Here is an 18578-nt window from a genome sequence, read left to right on the forward strand (position 1 = left end):
TGCTATTTTTAATTTCTACTTTAGTTTATTCAGGTTTTATTTTTGTTGTCGTCAGATTTGCATATCCATGACATCATTTCGTGGAACTAGATACCGGTATAATAAAAATGCAACTGTCCAAGCAAGACAAATATAGAGCATAAACAGCAGGACAGACTTTGCATGCAAACCTCGAAAGATGATGTGGAATTTACATGGAAGCAAATGCTGATTTGCAGGACAGATAGAAAAGCAGGAGGGACTTTTGCTCACTGAAAAGTTCGACAGAAAAAGCAATGGAAGAAGGGGACAGGAACAGGCACATTTTTTTCTTGTAGATAGTAGGGCAATTAAGAAAATTAGAGTAAATTACAGGGCGGGAGGAATCGGATTGGCTCGTAATGAAGCCTGATATCTCATCATGAAAGAGGGGTGGAGGCGGGGAGAGTAAGAACAAGGACACCTAACCTTACTAACTTGGAGCTGTTGTCAATGTAACCTGACTTTTTCTGTGAGTTTGATTGTGACTGGAGTTGGAGACACACTGAACATCATCTCACACAGAGGAGCCTGAAATCGACCCATCACTTCCTGGTCCAGACTGCCAGTGATCCAGAGAGGAGAGGGGACTTCACACAATGTCGTGTGGGTGAGTTTCGGTGACATATATTTATTTTTTTCTTACTTTTGTCCTCAGTCCTTTTCACTGTTTGATGTGCTTTAGTGTTACCTTTGCCTCTTTTCAATGGTGCTGTGTTTTTTTAATTTTTATTTTCTTTCCATTGTTCATTTCTACCACCAGAGAGACTTGTTTATGAGACTTGTTTACGTTTGTTAATGTTTATCTGCAAGTTATCTCAACAATATGTTCGAAAATTGTATTGAAACTTGGTAAAAATCGTCCATCTCAGGAATAATTCATGGGGATTATAGATGTATACTAATAAATTGCAGCAGTTTATGTTGTGACATCAAAAAATCTAGAACAAAAAAAAAAAATCCAAACAGGAACGCATGGTTTGCAGTTAATTGAATACTTGGAAATTCAAGAATCCTCATCTCTCAGTATTAAATCAATAATGCCATTTAAAAAAAAGGCCAGAAACATGACAGCGATAATTACCAGGATATAAGCATTGTGGAAATATCTCTAATGGTAGAAAAATCCAGATTGTCTCAGTGCTTATGTCAATACATTGGCAACTCATAAATAAAGTAAATACGCATTCTAAAAGCAACGTTTGTCAGAAGTGCAGCCTAAATACCTACAATAGTAACAAGAAAAATCGCAAGTTCCATCATGTATGGGGAAAACTAAAGGAAGTATATTCAGTTTCAAAGACATAAAATGGAAGGCAGAAGTAAATTTTCAAAGTTATGAAGCAGGAAGAATTAAATGTGAGACATAATCGACTTATTGTCTCGGGACTGCACGTGCAGTAAATTCCTCTGCAGAGCAACAATTTGATGCCTTGCAAACCAGACAATTGACCAAATCTGGGTATATTTTCACTGTCAGTGTGTGTGTGTGTGTGTGTGTGTGTGTGTGTGTGTATGTGTATGTGTGTGTTTGGTACATTTCTGCGTTCATCCTGCAGCCTGATGTAAAGTGAAGCTCCGTCATGTCGGGAGGGAAGAGAAGCTAAAACCTCAACTGTTAAACACACGAGGGCAATAATGCAAACTGCAATAGCTGATTTTAACACGACAAATGACACCTACAGGGCTCTCTGTGTGGGTGGGTGGGAAGGGGGGGAGGGGGGTGTCATCGTCAGCTTGACACATTTTTCTGTAAAGCTGACATTTCATATTAAAACTATAATAAAAATGTGATTTGCAAGTGAAGTGCAGATTGTACGTGTGTGTTTCAAAGGTTGTACATTTTTGGTGTATTTATGACTTTAGTGGAAATTGTTTTGTTTTTTTGTAGTGCAGATTAACCTTTTGTCATGGAGCAGATGTATGTAGGCTAATGTTGCATTATGAGGAAACAAGTGTCTGTTAAAAGCCTCTACGTGCTCTCTGTGACAGCAGGGCAACATTTGAAATGCCATACTGTTGCAGTTCTTTTGTTTTGGAGTTTCTGCCTCAATAGTTGATAGAAACAAAGTTCACAGTTACAAATGGTTTCCCAGCTGAAAGCACACACACACACACACACACACACACACACACACACACACACACACACACACACACACACACACACACACACGCACACACACACACACACAAAGACACGGGGAAGGGGGAAGGTTCAACTGCAAATGAGGAAGTGTTCTGTGACTCTGACCTTTGTGTGTTTCACATAGACACACACACCTGGAAGTAAAGAACAAACACAGCGGTAGTAGCAGCCAGGTGGGCTGGCAGAGGGGGGGAGAAAACTTCACAAATACTCACAGAGAGACAAAGTTTAATCTTGGGGGGGGGTGTGTGATGTTTTTTGTGGATGATTTATTCCTGTAACTGAGTTGGAGTCACTGGTCAGCAGCTCTCACTCCGGTTCACCAATCAATGGAACTGCTTGAACCGTCTCTGCTGCTGCTTTTGTTGAGTTCAGCAATGGAAAGAAGAAATTGTGTGCTTCTAAAAATGACAAATGTCTGTTGTGGTGGTCATTAAAAAAAGAAGCAGCATCAACAACAACATTTCTATCTGCTGGAGGAATTACAGTCCGTCAGCTATTTTGGTTCCTGTCTTGCTTTCACTATTTTGTGAAAGGAGACATAAAAAGGAAGGAAGGGGTGAGCGAGCGAGAGAACGGCAGAGAGGAGGGGGGACCGACGTGTAGAGTCTGAGCGCCTCGGTGGGTGTCAGTTGTTTTTAGAGGCAGCCGAAAAGAGTAAGTGTTTACATGCTTTCCTACTAGGACAGACGGGTTGGGTAGGAAGAGAATTGGGTGAAGGGAGGAGGAGAGCAGAGGATGGTTGTTTAGTGAATGTGGTGTGATGCAGATAGAGCTGATAGTTTTGATATTAGATGGGGAAGTTGTCATCAGAAGTTGAGTCAGTGTGTGAAAGAGCAAACGCATGTGATTGAAAGTGACTTATCTTTCGTTTGAGTCAGTTTAAAGTGAGGAAGAGATGTTTATTTTTGTTTGTGTTTCACAAGACTAGCAATTCAAAAAAAGTTCATGCTTTTTAGTCTGCACATTTGGTACAGGTATAAGTTCACCAATCGCTCTTCTTCTCTTTGGTCCCAGACGAAGTGAAGAAACAACATGGTTCGGTGAGTCAAGACTGGAGACTTTAATGCTCCGTTAGCAAACCGGTCGAGTTCTCTGTGACAACTTCTCTGTTTCCATTCCTCCTTCTCTGTCTTTCCCCAGCTGCCGACTCGTCCTGCTCTGTTCCTCTATCATGTGATTTGTGATGCCTTGTGTGCTGTTCAGTGGCTGTTACGAAAAACCTGCCATAAATTATGTTTAAGTTTAGGGTTTAAATACAGCACTTGTTTCTGTCTTCAACATTCGAGTTCTTCATCGGTTCTGCACCCGGCTCCCTTTGTCTTGAGCCGTCATTTGTGTCTTTCTGTGACTGCGTTTCTCAAATGTTTTCCCTCAACCTGTTTCTTGTATATAAGCCCACTTGTGGCATCCCAAAATTATAGGAAAAATGTAATTTAATTGTCAAAACAAGTGCATCAATAGGGTTTTAAAGTTTATGGCGTAACTTTTCATTTCACTTTACAACACGTTTGTAACCAATGCTTTGTCCTGAGGATGTGAAGCAACTTTATGATGCAGTGGCGTTTAAAATGTCTTCTTTGTTGACTATATTGACGAATTAATAAAGAATCTTTTTCTAACTAAATGTCAAAGAAGCTGGGTTACAAGAAACTACTATAATGGTACATAACCAACAATAAATTGAACTCGTGGATAGTATTTGTTTCATGTTTTAGTGGGTTGTTCCAATGCCAACTTTAAAAAGTTCTTTTGGGTTTTAGGTAAGAGGCTGTTAGCCAAGCTTGACCACAGCTTTGAAGCAATAAAATATATATTTGGTCTGTACTGATGCAGTTATGAGTAACTAAAGTCCTCGGAGTTGCTAAATTGGCTTTTAAAATGGAACTTTTCTGTACTTTTGTGTTATAATTGTGCAGAAGTAAAGTATTAAATCAGTATTTCTCAAACTTTGTATTCTGTACTGAGACGGGTTCATGGTAAGTTTTGATTGAGGTGTTAATGTAGAACGTATAATGGTATTTAACAGTCTATACCCACAACTGTTACAGCATAAGCAGGATAAATAACACAGGTTACAGTCTTTATGATTAAGGGGAAAGACTATAAGTTGAACGACGATTATTGTCCTCTGTGTCGGTGATGATGTTGATTAATCCATGAATTGTTTAATCTAAAATGTTAAAAAATATAAACAAATGCTAAATTCCAGGTTACCGGACACTACAGCCATGTGTTTGAACTTAAAATCTTCACATTCACAACGCAAAACAAAGAAAGTAACGGTAGTGAATATTAAAAGTATCTTTTTTCTGTCAGTCAGTAGACCGGTGAGATTGGCCTCGCTTGCAGGGGTGATTTTTTTTTTGTCCGTTGTACGGAAAAACTTTCGGATACAAACGGCTGTCAGATTTCCAGCTAAAAGACAGTTTGTTCACACAACTGTTTTCTACTTTGTTTGTCAAATAACTTTGTAGTCACTGCGTTCATCAGCTGAATGTGTGCCCTCATAATACAGGCTGCATATGTGGACGTTAGAGTGTTTGTATTTATTTGATTCGAATCTTTTATGTGTAATCTAAATGTGTACTTGGTGCAGTTTTATTCACAGTAAGTGTATTTTAACTGCGCATATTCTTTATGTGTTGATGCAGGTGGTTCCACAGAGACATCACGGGCCTGCAGGCTGAGGAAATACTGAAGTCTCGAGGCATTCATGGCAGCTTTTTGGCTCGACCCAGCAAAAAGAATGTCGGAGATTTCTCCTTGTCGGTCAGGTAAATAAAAAAAAACCCGCACCTACAATCTCCTTTACTGTGTTACTCTTGTTTTGTTGCTGAACCTGATAAACTTTAACATAAGTGGACGGTTCAGCTCAACAAAACCCTGATGCAAAAGCTCCATGCATTTACAGCTTCTTTATTTACTTCCTAAATTCCTCTGCCAAATTTAAATGCTACCGTTTGCTACAAAACTGTTTTACAGATTCGGTACAAAAAGATGTCTTTAAAAATGGAAATCAAGGTTTCTACTGCACTTTGTGGGAACGATAAAAATTCAACTTGTAATGTAATTTGTAACCGTTTTATTCCTGCATACAATAGTGCAGATAAATGTTAACCTATTTTTTTTAGATGATTTGGTTGATATCTCCAATATTCAAGAACAGTGTGCAAATCAACATTCACAACCATCTGAGAGAATTAAACACGGATAAATGTGGAATTGGAAATGCTGTGTGGTCCACTTTGGCCTTCAGGGCTGACTGATTGCATATTTTAATGTTTAATGTGCATGAGGTTCAGTTAATTTGAAGATCATGTTATATGCTGATCAGAGTACTGCGGCCTGTTGCTTGCTGATGGAGTTATGTTACATGTTACATGCAATTATATATAATAAATCAGTGACGTGTTAACCACAGTTCTAAAATCACTAGTTGTGAGGAGTGAAAGTTTAAATTAAATTTAAAAATAAAAATATGAGCACGTCATACTCCTTCTCTGTCCTCCTTTTCGAGTGGCTGTGGCTCAAGGTGTGAAGTGACATGAAACCCCACGTTGCAAATTAAAAAGTGCATTGATTGTTACTGCAGAAAAGCACTTTATTAATGCAGTTCATTTTCAGTTTGAGTATTTCTTTTACATGTTCTGGTCGTTCACACGAGTTCCCTCATTATATCTCAAAGACCCGCAGCACACATCTGGTGAACTGAAGCCTTTAAAGTTTGATGTTACCGTCTCATCCGAATACCGTGAACCCAAGAAAAAACAAGAGTCAACAGTTTTTAATTGATGTTTAAAGATTTTTCTCCAATTCAAGACTTCCCTAGTAACATTAAATAACATGGACTCCTGGTCTGAAATAATGACTGACAATGTCATGAGTAGCTGAATGAATGAGTAACTTTTATTGCTCGGGCAGGCAGACGTTTATTAGACACTATCTTTGTACCATAGAAAAGGCAGAGTTCAGACACCGAGTTCACACATCTGTGTCACAGACAAATATAGGTACTCTATAAATACTATAGAGCACAGACATGAGTTCAGCTCGAGAGGCTGTGAAACTCAAATAAAACTCAGAAGGGTTTTGTGGGCCAAACGCTTTTATTTTATTTTTTGCAACACAAACTTACGAATTTACATCGCTGGTCGGTGTGGTCTGACTGTTTTTTTTTTCTCTCCAGGGTGGGTGAGATGGTGACCCACATCCGCATCCAGAACACAGGTGACTACTATGACCTGTATGGCGGTGAGAAGTTTGCTACCCTGTCGGAACTGGTGGACTACTACACGGCGGAGAACGGCACCCTTCAGGACAAGGATGGCACCATCATCGAGCTCAAATATCCCCTCAACTGCTCCGACCCCACCACAGAGAGGTCTGTGCACTCTTTCACGCCTCATCTCCATGTTCACTGTTCAACCCCGAGCCTGTTAATGTGGCTTACACTCACTTTCTTCTCTGTGCAGCCTCCACCTACTCTCTCATTTTACGTGCATTACTTTTTGGTTAGGTGGTTAAATGAATATAGTAAACTGTGACCAGATGCATTTCCCCTAAGTGCTGTTTATGTAGCAGGGATGATGAGCGTCATTTGTTGTTGTGATTTGTTGGCTTTAATCTTTTCCTCTGGAGGAAAAGCTTTTCGTCCGAAGGCACTTTTTAAATGATTTAGCTGTAACGGCATCTTTGTTGTCACAGTGTGAGTAAGTGATAAAATAAACACCCACGCTGTTGAAGCTTCATTCCTACACCTGCCTCACTGCTGCAGCTTGTGGACATGAGAGGCGTTGACATTATCAGAGGTGGGAAGTAGATTGATTGATTAAAGTACATTACTGAAAACACACCTTTATTTTATTCAAATATTCCCATGCGTCAGACTTTATACTTTTCCTCTGCTACGTCACAGATGGAAATATTTTACCTTTCATTAAAGAGCCTCCCACAGTATGTTTTAAGATACAAAAAAACATTCATCTTCTATGTTTTTTTTTTTGTTTTTTTTTACACAAAACAATTACATCACTTTTTTACAAATTCTCAAAGTTACATTTACTCCTTCTCCCTTACTGAAAAATCTGAAATCTGTGGCAAATTTTTGAAGTTTACCTCTTGGACACGAGATGCTCCTCCCTCACTCAGAACTTCATTCTCATTGTGCACTCACTGGATGTTTCAGGTTTCTTAGTCAGGCTTGTCTAAGTTGCATGTTGGACCACAATTGGAACAAAATAATCTCGTACATCTGCGTCTTAAACTCTAAAACTGATTTTAGTTGACCACAACTTTTCCGTTTCTGCAGAAGAACTTGAAAACAGTTCAATTTTTGAAGTCAAATGCTGCAGCTGCATCATCCCTCACAGTGAAGGTCAAACTTCTAGGTGAAATACATGTTTGAGTGTAGGGAGGCTTTTTGCTCCACGTAAAGTGTATAATGCAGCAAACCAATGACAGAAGAAAGCACATCTAAACTACAACACAGGCTACATAAGATGGATGAGCTACTGCAGTATGCTCACAGTGAAAATTGTAGAAATACTTTCCATAATGTTTCCTAATCAAAACAGAGATGGAATGTCAGAATTTATTTCGATAAGTGCCTGTCATTTCAATCGGAAATGCAAAAGACACAATGTCTGGCATTAATTGAAACATTCAGCAAAATATCTGACTCTGTCTGACGCCTTTGACGGTGGACAATGTTTCTACAAGCTCCAATAAAACCTGTTAATACAAATGCTGTTTCTTGTTTGGATTGTTGCCAGTGACACAGGAGATTCTGTCAGTGCTCTGTTTAACCAAGCCAGCAGTATTTTTAATCACTCGTTTCCAAAAAGAAACAATTGAAGAGTGTTTGCACAGTGAAAAAAGTAAAGTATCTGATTTTATATTTAACTTAAGAATATCGCTGTAGTGCGAAAGGTCTTGTAGTCTAAATGTGCAAAAGCTTCCTATTACTCTCAGGTGTTTCGAAAGGTATCATACACGTTATTAAAGCATCTTAAAAACTAGATAATAAATGAATATATAGGTAAATGATTATGAATATACAATTAACATGTGAATAAATGATGAAGTATAAACTTGGAACTTAGCATACCTTCACATATCTGGAAACTTTCCAAGAACTGCCTTGTTGTTTTTGGACATTATATAGAGTTTTTAGTCAATTTTGAATGTTGTCATTTACAGAAAAGCTCTACAATGGATTTACATGAGTGTTTTCTCAAAATATGCAGATCATTTTCAATTTGGTACAATAAAAAATGGGAATCCCACTCTGTAACAGAAGGAATTCTTCACAATAACCCTAAAGTTGTTTTTGAGTGCAGGATTTTTACATGAGAGTAAGTGTTTTCCTGTTGTGGTATTGCTACTTAAAACTCTTTTATTCTTTTGTTTCGTTCTTATCGAGGAACGCTGTTGTTTGCTAAACATAGTAACCAGATAATACAGATAATTTCTAACGTCTGTGTCTTCGTGCACATAAAATAATCCACCACGCTGCTGCAGTAAGTCAGATACAAATCTTAATCTATTTGTTGTTTGTCAAACAGAATCAAAAATGAATGCTAATATATATATATTTTTTTATTTACTGCTAATCCGCCCACACTGTACATATCAATTCCATGACATTGATGCTGTAGGTGGTTTATAATTGATGGCGTTTTCTTCCCAGCTGGAAACACTGACTGTAGGCTTCTTAAAGTAGGTATATGTCCAACTAGTAGTGATAAAACGTACTTCTTGTATGAGTCAAAGGGGACACTACTTTCTACCCTACCGTGTGTGTGTGTGTGTGTGTGTGTGTGTGTGTGTGTGTGTGTGTGTGTGTGTGTGTGTGTGTGTGTGTGTGTGAACCCTATTGACTCCCCCCCCTCGTCCTTCTCTCTCTGTCGGTTGTCTAACTTCCCTTTTGCTGGTGCGGTTGGAAACTTTAAGTTTTGAAAGCAATGGCCAGACCCTGCTCGTCTTCCTCTATTGCACAGTTTATCATGTTCTTGCTCACTCACTATCTTCCTCATCTCACCCATACTCTCTCTCATCACAGCAAAGCATGATTACACACACCTCAGCAGGTCATGGTGTGCTGCAGGCATCTTCACGTCAGTTCTCATGAATCTGGTGGCTTGTCGTTTCCCAGAAGATAGGATAAATATGTTCAATAACTCTAATCATTAATCTGATTAAGACATCAGTTTTATCACGCATACAAGTTGTCTCAAACATGTCTGCTGACTGAATCCCTCCGTCCTCTACGCTGGCTGTTCTTTAGTTTCTGCACAAACCCTGCCTTTTCTTTGCTGCAGGTTCTATTTGCAACCTGCTGTAGATAAAAAAAAAAACATCAGCTGGGGTCTTATTTCAGTTTGTGTAAAAAGCCTGATGCACTGTGATTTGACAACTAAGCAAATCAAAGAACTGAAGCATTTAAAATATTGTGCAAAATTCAAAAAGAGAGCAAAGTGTGGTGGAGGGAGGGGAAATGAGGGGTATTGGTGGATGTTACATATAGAAGGGGGAGGGGAGGGGCAGGCTATAAATACTTTGTCCTCTTCAGCCACGAAATCTGTCATCAGAAATTTTCCGACCGCAACACAGGAAGTTTAGAAGAAGAAATCGAGAACTGTGCTTAAAATTAAGTCACAACCCAGCCCGGCTGGGTGTACATTGTCATCACACACACACACACACACGCACGCACACGCACGCACACACACACACACACACACACACACACACACACACACACACACACACACACACACACACACACACACACACACACACACACACACACACACACAGACAGACACAAAGTACAGTGGTGGACATAAATACATATGACCAGCTTTTCACATTTGCATCTGTATACTATTTACAACTCTGTCTGATGCTTTTGCTGTAAACAATTCTTGTCGTCACTTTGTATTTCTGAAATACACTGATGTTGTTCACTGTACTGTGCACAGTACAGTGAACAACATCAGTGTATCTCTGACAATCGCTCAGCCTCAAAGAGACTGATGGATGTCTTTCACACAGCAGTCACAGATTTAACACATCTTAATTTAATTCCAGTAAGTAGAAGGCAGAAAAAAAAGGAGGTTTTGTTTGTGTTTTTCAGTTTTTTAAAAGTCAAAAGTCTCCACAACACAGAAGAAGACATTCGTCGTTTTGCAGGTCACAGACAAGGCATCACTCTCTTTAAAGATGTCATAGAGAGCACATCATGACCATGTCAGTGTGTTTCTGCCTCAGGTGGTTCCACGGTCACCTGTCGGGGCCAAATGCAGAGAAGCTGCTCAGTGCACGAGACGAGCTGGGGATCTTCCTGGTCCGAGAGTCTCTGTCCAAACCTGGAGACTTTGTCCTCTCCGTTCTGACGGATGAGAAGAGCAAAACTGGCAAGAAGAGGATCTCCCACATTAAGATAATGTGCCAGGTAGGTGTGTGTCAATACATGTGTGTCCCTGTGTGACTGTGTGTGTGTGTGTGTGTGTGTGTGTGTGTGTGTGTGTGTGTGTGTGACACACATGAGCACGAAACTTGGATTTATTTTTTTCTTCCTCTCTGGTCTTTTTAATAATACGCAGAATTACGATACCTTGATGCAAGTTCAGGTCACGTGAAAAAATTCGGGGTATTCCCAAAGTTGAGCAGTGCACTCTGAAATAGGTTTAGTCTCATTTCCTTGTTTTATGCAATAAATGGCTGTTGCTCATATTTTAAGTCTCAGCAACAGGAACTGTTTCTTTCTCATTAAAAAGACGAAACAAAAAAATAAATTTACACTCTCTGTAATGTGGCGCTAATTTTATCCAGAAAAAAGTCACAGGGCCAACTAATTTTCATAGATTGTGTCCTTGTGTCCATCTTTGCATTTAGCTGCGTTTGAACCTCATAAAAAAAAAAACTCCGTTCAGCCCTCATTTACATTGGAAACATTTGTGGTCTGAGGTGCAGTAAATTAATGTGAGATTACTTCGAGGGTCACAAAGGCCTTTTCATAGCGGCATGTGGCAGAGATCAGGTGAGTTAACCAGCCACACCATGCGCTAATCTTCCGGTTCTGTTGAAGGTGCCAGGGATTATGTTCAGGCCCTTTACTCAGAGGAAATCAGTTGTGATAGCCAGAAGATTGTGTCATTCACTTGATTAATTGTTGATACACAACAGTACAGAAATCACCTTTAATTATTGGCTGCAAGTCTTTTTTACACTTTTGTTTTCTAAAACTGTTTGTTTCCATTTTGATTCAAGGTCATTTCAAAATTATTGCTGCTATTTTTGTTTATTAATGTATCTTTTATTTTCAGTTTGGGCATTACATTTAAAGATCGACTTTTCAGTTGGTCAAAACATATTTTGCAACAAATTTGACTGTGTGTGTGTGTGTGTGTGTGTGTGTGTGTGTGTGTGTGTGTGTGTGTGTGTGTGTGTGTGTGTCCAGAATGACAGGTACACCGTGGGAGGCTCAGATTTGTTCGACACACTGACAGACTTGGTGGATTTCTACAAACGCAAAGGCATCGAGGAGATCTCTGGAAACTGGGTTTATCTCAAACAGGTGAAAGGGGCTCTCACGTAAACAAAGCATGGCTTAGTATTATATGATTGTCAGTGAACTGTGAGAAACTCGTCTTCATGAATTATTTTAAAGGCGAGCAGCACATCCTACAGATAGGAAACATTACTCACATCTTTGTGTTTGTCTTAATGACGATGTTGCGTAATGGCTGTTCTTTTCCTTTCACGTCTATTACAATATTTTCCCTTTTCTTTTTATCTCTGTCTGTCCTGGCAGCCGTATTACTCCACCAGAGTGAACGCAGCAGACATCGACAGCAGAGTGAAACAGCTTGATCAGACCTTGGAGCAGCTGCAGGATGGTGAGGGACAGAAGAGCAAGGCGGGCTTCTGGGAGGAATTTGACGTAAGATTTAACACCGATCATTGCTTCACACCAAGATGATTTGTCATTGTTGTTGAGAGCCACAGGATTGTCCTGAAGAAGGCAAAAATAAAAGACACATCAGGCTTCTTTTTACAAAGCAGCAGAAATGGCGTTTTACATCTCACTTCCTTAATATGGGGCATTAACTGCTGTAGAAGTCATATACTACCACCTTCTGGTGGGGGAGTTAATTAAATGTGCCCCAATATTTTACACAATAACTCCTTAGAGGCTTTGAGTTTTTAGTGTGGAAGAGTATCCAGATTATGTTTTATTAAAAACACTCTTTCAGTAAAAGGAAATGGAAAACTTCCCTGTAGATGTTAGATTTAATGATAATAAATTGCAGGTGGGCCCCAGCTGATGATTATTTTCATTAATTATTTTTCTGACAATTCTTCTTTTTGTGATTCCCGAAACCCAATGTTTCATCTTCAAACTGCTCGTTCTGTCCGACTAACTGAGCAAAATCAAAACCCAAAGATTTTCAGTTTACAACATAAAACATGTAAAAAAAACAAAAACAGCAAAAACTCACAAGTGGGAGGCTATTATTGAACATATTTTTAAATATTTGCTTAAAAAAGACTTTAAAAAATCAATAGATTTTTTTTTTTTTTAATGATTGCTGGTTGATTCTTTTTTGCTTGACTAATTTATTACCTAACTGCCGGAGCTCCAATGTTTGTTCAGTAAAAATTATATATGTTAATTTCTCTGTGTCCATCACAATAATGTTAAGGATGCTGTACAGTATGAGTGGTTTGTAAATCGGACACCTGGCATCACACTGTCACCTCTCTGTCCCCACAGGCTCTGCAAAAATTGGAGGCCAAGTTGAAAAAGAGCAGAGAGGAAGGCCAAAGACCAGAAAATAAGAGCAAAAACAGATACAAGAATATTCTTCCTTGTGAGTCTTTTATCTCCCCCTTATTATCCTTCTTCTCTAAATTCACCAAATCTCACGAATAAATCAACATCATTTTAATTTGAAACAAATGTTCTCCCTCTTTGCCTCCATGTCTTCACTCCTTCCACTTCTTTCCTCTCTCAAGTCAATGACACCAGGGTCATCCTGCAGGACGCTGATCCTGATGTTTTGGGTTCAGATTATATCAATGGCAACTATGTGAAAGTAAGTCGTCACAACATGACGCTGCAACACAACACGACAAAACCACAACAGAAGACTGTCAGATATTTAGTGTTTTAAAGTCTGCTGGGTTGTTGTGTTAATTGCGTTTGTGTTTATCAGAACAACCTACGGGAGTCTACAGATCCAAAGGTTTACATTGCCACTCAGGGATGCCTAGCGACAACTGTCAACGATTTCTGGCAGATGGTTTGGCAGGAAAAGACGAGTGTGATCGTCATGACAACTAGAGAGGTCGAGAAAGGACGGGTCAGTATCAAAACAACAATGATAAAAGCTGATTTGGGATTTATCTGTGTGCTCTTTCTTGATTTTTTTTTTTCTATATTATCGAAGGATTGAAACTCACAAAATGCCCCAAAAATATTTGTATTATCTTTAGTGACATATCCACTGACAGAAGCACAATATGTTTTCTGTTGTTTAAAACTGAAAGAAATATGGATATGTCACGTTCTCACAAACAGTGTTGACTTGACTGCAAGACAATATCGCCAATTCATATACGAGTCTCTGAAATGTACCTATTAACTGCTCCAAAGATGAAGCAAAGGTGCTGTAAGTTTCAATGCCAGCGGGCCTGAAATGCACCTGACATTAAATAGTTTTCATGAAGCTTTTGACTTTTGCACAGCTGAGTAGAGTTTACATAACTTTTCTGCCACTGCAACAGTCGTTAGGAACCCACAGTGCAGCAGGACAGCAGTCAACACAACATATTACTAGTACTTTAGAACGTATTAAAATAAAGAGAAATGTAAGTGTGAAATGTTGATATTCAGAAGTCAAACGCTGAAACAATTTATAAAAATGTGCAAAATAGGCAACAAGAAATACATTTAAAAAGCCAAATGAAGAAACCTTCTTTATACCTCATGTGACCCTTTCAGATGAGGTTAGAATTATTTTTTTCTTTATTTTGGTGCAGAATAAATGTGTGCCATACTGGCCAGAGGTTCGCGGCTCCAAGGAGGTGGGGCAATACGTGGTGACCTGCGAGTCCGAGAGAGAAGCTGCTGATTATAAAATCAGAGTTTTGTGGATCGCTTCTGTGGACAAGGTAACCTTCACACACATCTTCAACCTTACTGCACACATTCCTCTCTGTACACATAGATAGCGTAAATAATTCTCCAAGACTATGAAGACTGTTGACTTTTTTTTATTCTCAGCCAAAACATTCTCGTGCGATATGGCACTACCAGTATCTGAGCTGGCCCGACCACGGCGTGCCTCAGGAGCCAGGTGGCGTCCTCAGCTTCCTCACTCAAGTGAACGCTAAGCAGGAGGAATATCCTGACGCGGGGCCCATGATCATCCACTGCAGGTACTCGACAGCTGGAGCCTGAACGCCTCATGGTGCCAGGTCTGTCAGGGAGATCATATGAGATCATGCAGGGAGATAATATGTGTTGTAAACATATTAAAGGATCTCTGTTTATTCTTTACAAAGCACACATTCCATAATCATAGGTTAGGTGATAATACTTGGAGGTTTAAGATTAAAACGATCATATTTTCTGGATTAAGATTAGTTGTAACTGAACAATAGGCTTTTGAGTCAACTGACAGTTTATCCTGCTGGAATTTTCCCTCTGTGACATGAGGGATACTAGAGCTGCGTGTGCTTCTTTAAAAGCTGGTATTTATAGGATCCTTGTGAAAAGTATTTTGGTATGTAAGCACGTTCACAAAGCTTCACAGCCGTAACAAGGTTCCCCATACGGCGAGGCCCAGAAATCTTTTTTCTTAAATTATTTTGTATAACTTGATCTTTTCACCCCCCCCCATCAGATTTATCACGTGACCCCTCAGGGAGTCCCAACCCCAACCTTGAGAACACCTATCCCAACAATAACAATATAATGGAATCAAGTCCCTCTCCTATTGATTAGTCTCTGCAAAAAAAAAAAAAAAAAAAAAAAAATTGCTCTAAATATATTTATTTAACCAACCATTGTTTTATAGAGCAAGCCTTTAGATGTGCATTTGGTTCTTTCGCTTGTAAATATAATAAAAGATTTACATCCAATTTCCTGAATTCTGGCAGCACGGCTCTAGGAATGATGGTCAGTTTATCTCTCCAGGAATGACATAAAATGTTATAATGGCTTTAATGGTCCCACCAAATGGCGGGCATTTGTGGCTCTAAGGGAAATGTCTCATCTGCTGTTTGATGGATCACCAAGAAATGTCATGCCCTTCTCGGGATGAACTGTTAGAATTTTGGGAATCCACTGACTTTTATTCTTTCACTTTCATCAGGACAACATTTTTATTTGTCCAATACAATGGTTTGTGACCAACCTTAACTGTACAATGTGTTTAGTGTAAATTAGCAACGTTTAGCCTGAAAAATGCTACACTAAGATAGTGAACATCTTAAACATTATACCTGCTGTTACCATATTGATGTTAGCAGCTTCAGAACCACGAGCATGACTGCAGATCCAGTTTTCTTTGTGGAGTTAGTGATGTTCAGATGATGTTTAACTGCACCTTGTCTTGACTGAAAGATATATGAACGTCTTTTCTTCTGTGAATTTGTGCAGTGCTGGAATCGGTCGGACAGGCACGATTGTGGTGATCGACATGATCATTGAGACCATCAACACTCTAGGTACAAATAGAGTTTTATATAAATCAGTTGTTGAGAAATATTTTGAGCAAAAACATTTAAAGTACAGGGTTTATTCTCCTTTTCGTCACACTGCATTCATCCAGTGCTTTCCTATCTCACTTGCCTTTCCCCTGTAGGTCTGGACTGTGATATTGACATACCCAAATACATCCAGAACGTGCGAGAGCAGCGCTCCGGTATGGTGCAGACTGAGGCCCAGTACAAATTCATCTACCTTGCTGTGTCTGAGTACATACAGACCACCAAGGCCAAAGACAGCGCCTCCATGGTGAGCAGCCGAGACAGGAAGGCAGACACGACACCAGGAGTCCTCATTTATCCCTTGTGGCTGAACTAGATTGACACGGATAAACAGGTTAAAAAAAAAAGAAAAAAAGAAAGAAAAAAAAGAGATTTGTGTGTCAATAGGCCTATGTACTTTTAACTGCTGATTTGAACACCAAGGCAGACTAGTTCATTGCCAGTAGCGTGATACGTTATCAGAGAGTGACTTGCACATTGACTGAGAGACACAAAACAATCGACCACATGGAGTAAACCAGTCGCATTACCTCTGACTACGTCTTTATGTGACACGTCTCTGTTTCTTTCTTTCTCAGGAAACTGAGACCGAGTATGGAAATTTGTCTCTCAAACACCAATCAGCAAGCAGGAAGGTGTCAAAGTGAGTGAATGTGTGTGTGTCTGTGAATTGGATGTCCCAAATACATTCACATCGTTCCTCTAAAGTTCACACTGGTGCCCTATTTTCTTTTATAAAGACATCACTTAGTCACCAGCTTCAGCCTTGTGTCAGCAGTTTCTGGAGGAAGATCTGAGCTGCAGACAGTCTCATTTTGTAGAGTCAGGGAGCTGTGGGTGGAGGGAGGACGCACTGTAGTTTCAGCTGGACTTTGATTTAACAATACTGCTAACACAGGCTTCCCGTTGAAAACTCAAAGCTTTTTTCATGCATCATTATGACAATGATTAAACATTTAGTGAACCTTAAATGGGTGTAAGAGGTAAATAAGACAAAAGAAAATATGTTTGGTTGTGTACAAATAAATCCAAGACATCCTGTCTGTGTTTTATTGTCTGAAAATGTTTTTATGACCTTTGGGCCTGTGAACCACTAATCTCAGAAGTGTGCAATGCTCTAATTAACTAATCAGAAGGATAAAACAACCCACTAATGCTGACCAATTCAGTACAACACTGTAAACCCTGACCCACTTGGAGCTCTAAATAGTTGACCGGCAGCTTTGAGTGATTGATTCATGGTTGGTTGGTCTGTTTAAATATTTCCCCTGCAGCAGCCCCGTTCATTAACCTCGCCAGTCTCTGATTCAATTCTTACAGATCTGTGTCTAATCAATGTTGGCTTGTGTGTAAAAATACAGCATTGAATCTCTGCAGAAATCATTCATCAGCTTTTTCTTTCTCTCTCTCCAGAAACAAGGAGGACGTTTACGAGAACCTGTCAAAAGGAAAGAAAGATGCGAAAAAGTCAGACAAGAAAAGTGGCTCAGTAAAGAAAAGATAAAAGACGAGACACGTTTTGTCAAACTATCTTGTTATATTTATACAGACACTCTTTTTTTTAAAGAAGAAGTCTTTCAGTGGATATCTTACACAAGTAAAATTAAGGTTTAAAAAGCAAGACAAGATAACTCATTGACATCTTATATGCCACATAAAAGCTTGGCTGATGCATTTGTTAAAAATAAAGGTGTGCGTAATCTTTTTTAATGTCTGTTATTTGAATAAACATAAGCTTAATTGTCACTGATGGGAGCTTCTTCATTTCAAGAGGGTTTTTTTTAGTAACATTTCATCACTTGATAAAAAACTGTTGCTCCCTGCTCTTTAAGTTTTAAAAGCATATTAATAAAACAGAGGTAAATGAAGGAAATTAACATTAAATGGGTCTTTTATTAAACACGTAAAGAAGAAACAACTTTTCAGCTCAGTTAGGAGCCTCCATTTATTTTTAGACCGAGTTACATTTTGGGCCTGTTTGGATGCTGTTTCCCTGTGTACACAGAAATTCAAAAAGGGGATTGCTCTCCTTTCTCTTTGCATCTTCACACCTGGAGGCACATTTGCAGACTGAAGATTCTGGAACAGATGGGGAGCCAAAGTTTTTATCAATTTGCCAAGATTAGGAAACAAAAATATGGGTGCACTGCTGTTTTTCTGTGCACATTCCTCCCTTTCTCAAAGAAAATAAGACCACAGACAGTCCTGAAAACTCTTTCAACTTCCAAATTATTTAGGATTTGCTGCTAAAGGTTTAATTACATCAGTTATTTAGTCAGTAATTCATTCCTATCAGTGTTTTCTACTCTTATGTACAGAACAGCTGGTAATGGAACTTGTTCTTTTCAATTATGTCAGTACTGTTAAAACACACACAATAAATAACAGACTGGACTTTTAACTTCTTCGTGCTGCAAGGAGAAATGGACTGTGTACTGCATCCACATGATGTAGTGTCTTCCTATCTGCAGCCATTGTTTGCTTTGACCTCACGCCTAATGCGGATCAACTCCCAGGACATGAGCACACCAGTATGCTGAGTACATCATCACCCCGCCCCCCACATGTTTTAGGGATCCAGAGGACCGCCTCTGCCTGCAACTGATCCCTCTGAGAAAAGCATTAG

At 39.3% G+C, this 18578-nt stretch overlaps 1 protein-coding gene across 3 annotated transcripts; it reads left to right on the forward strand.

Annotated features, from left to right (window-relative positions):
• The first annotated feature begins 61 nt into the window (after nucleotides 1-61).
• On the forward strand, nucleotides 62-17698 carry ptpn6 (protein tyrosine phosphatase non-receptor type 6). Of its 3 annotated transcripts, none has more exons than XM_069142482.1 (16): nucleotides 2301-2824; nucleotides 3127-3210; nucleotides 4822-4944; nucleotides 6357-6551; nucleotides 10442-10625; nucleotides 11634-11750; nucleotides 11988-12116; nucleotides 12951-13047; nucleotides 13193-13272; nucleotides 13393-13539; nucleotides 14219-14350; nucleotides 14463-14617; nucleotides 15843-15910; nucleotides 16048-16199; nucleotides 16531-16595; nucleotides 17366-17698. In XM_069142482.1, exons 2-16 carry the CDS (start codon nucleotides 3203-3205, stop codon nucleotides 17454-17456), a joined length of 1743 nt encoding a protein of 580 aa, XP_068998583.1. In that variant the 5' UTR covers nucleotides 2301-2824; nucleotides 3127-3202; the 3' UTR covers nucleotides 17457-17698. The 3 variants fall into 3 exon arrangements, with proteins under 3 accessions (XP_068998581.1, XP_068998583.1, XP_068998582.1); XM_069142481.1 differs by having other exon boundaries at nucleotides 3185-3210; XM_069142480.1 differs by lacking the exons at nucleotides 2301-2824; nucleotides 3127-3210 and adding an exon at nucleotides 62-628.
• The last annotated feature ends 880 nt before the right edge of the window (nucleotides 17699-18578 follow it).

Source organism: Embiotoca jacksoni, unplaced genomic scaffold, assembly GCF_022577435.1.
Source record: "Embiotoca jacksoni isolate LCO1_2020_lvr unplaced genomic scaffold, fEmbJac1.0.p SCAF_11, whole genome shotgun sequence".
NCBI classification, from domain to species: domain Eukaryota; kingdom Metazoa; phylum Chordata; class Actinopteri; family Embiotocidae; genus Embiotoca; species Embiotoca jacksoni.

Coding starts and splice junctions, on each gene's coding strand:
- ptpn6 (XM_069142480.1), top strand. Junction 12,117..12,950: donor GCTTCTGGGAGGAATTTGAC/GTAAGATTTAAC, acceptor CTGTCCCCACAG/GCTCTGCAAAAATTGGAGGC. Junction 13,273..13,392: donor TCAATGGCAACTATGTGAAA/GTAAGTCGTCAC, acceptor TGTGTTTATCAG/AACAACCTACGGGAGTCTAC.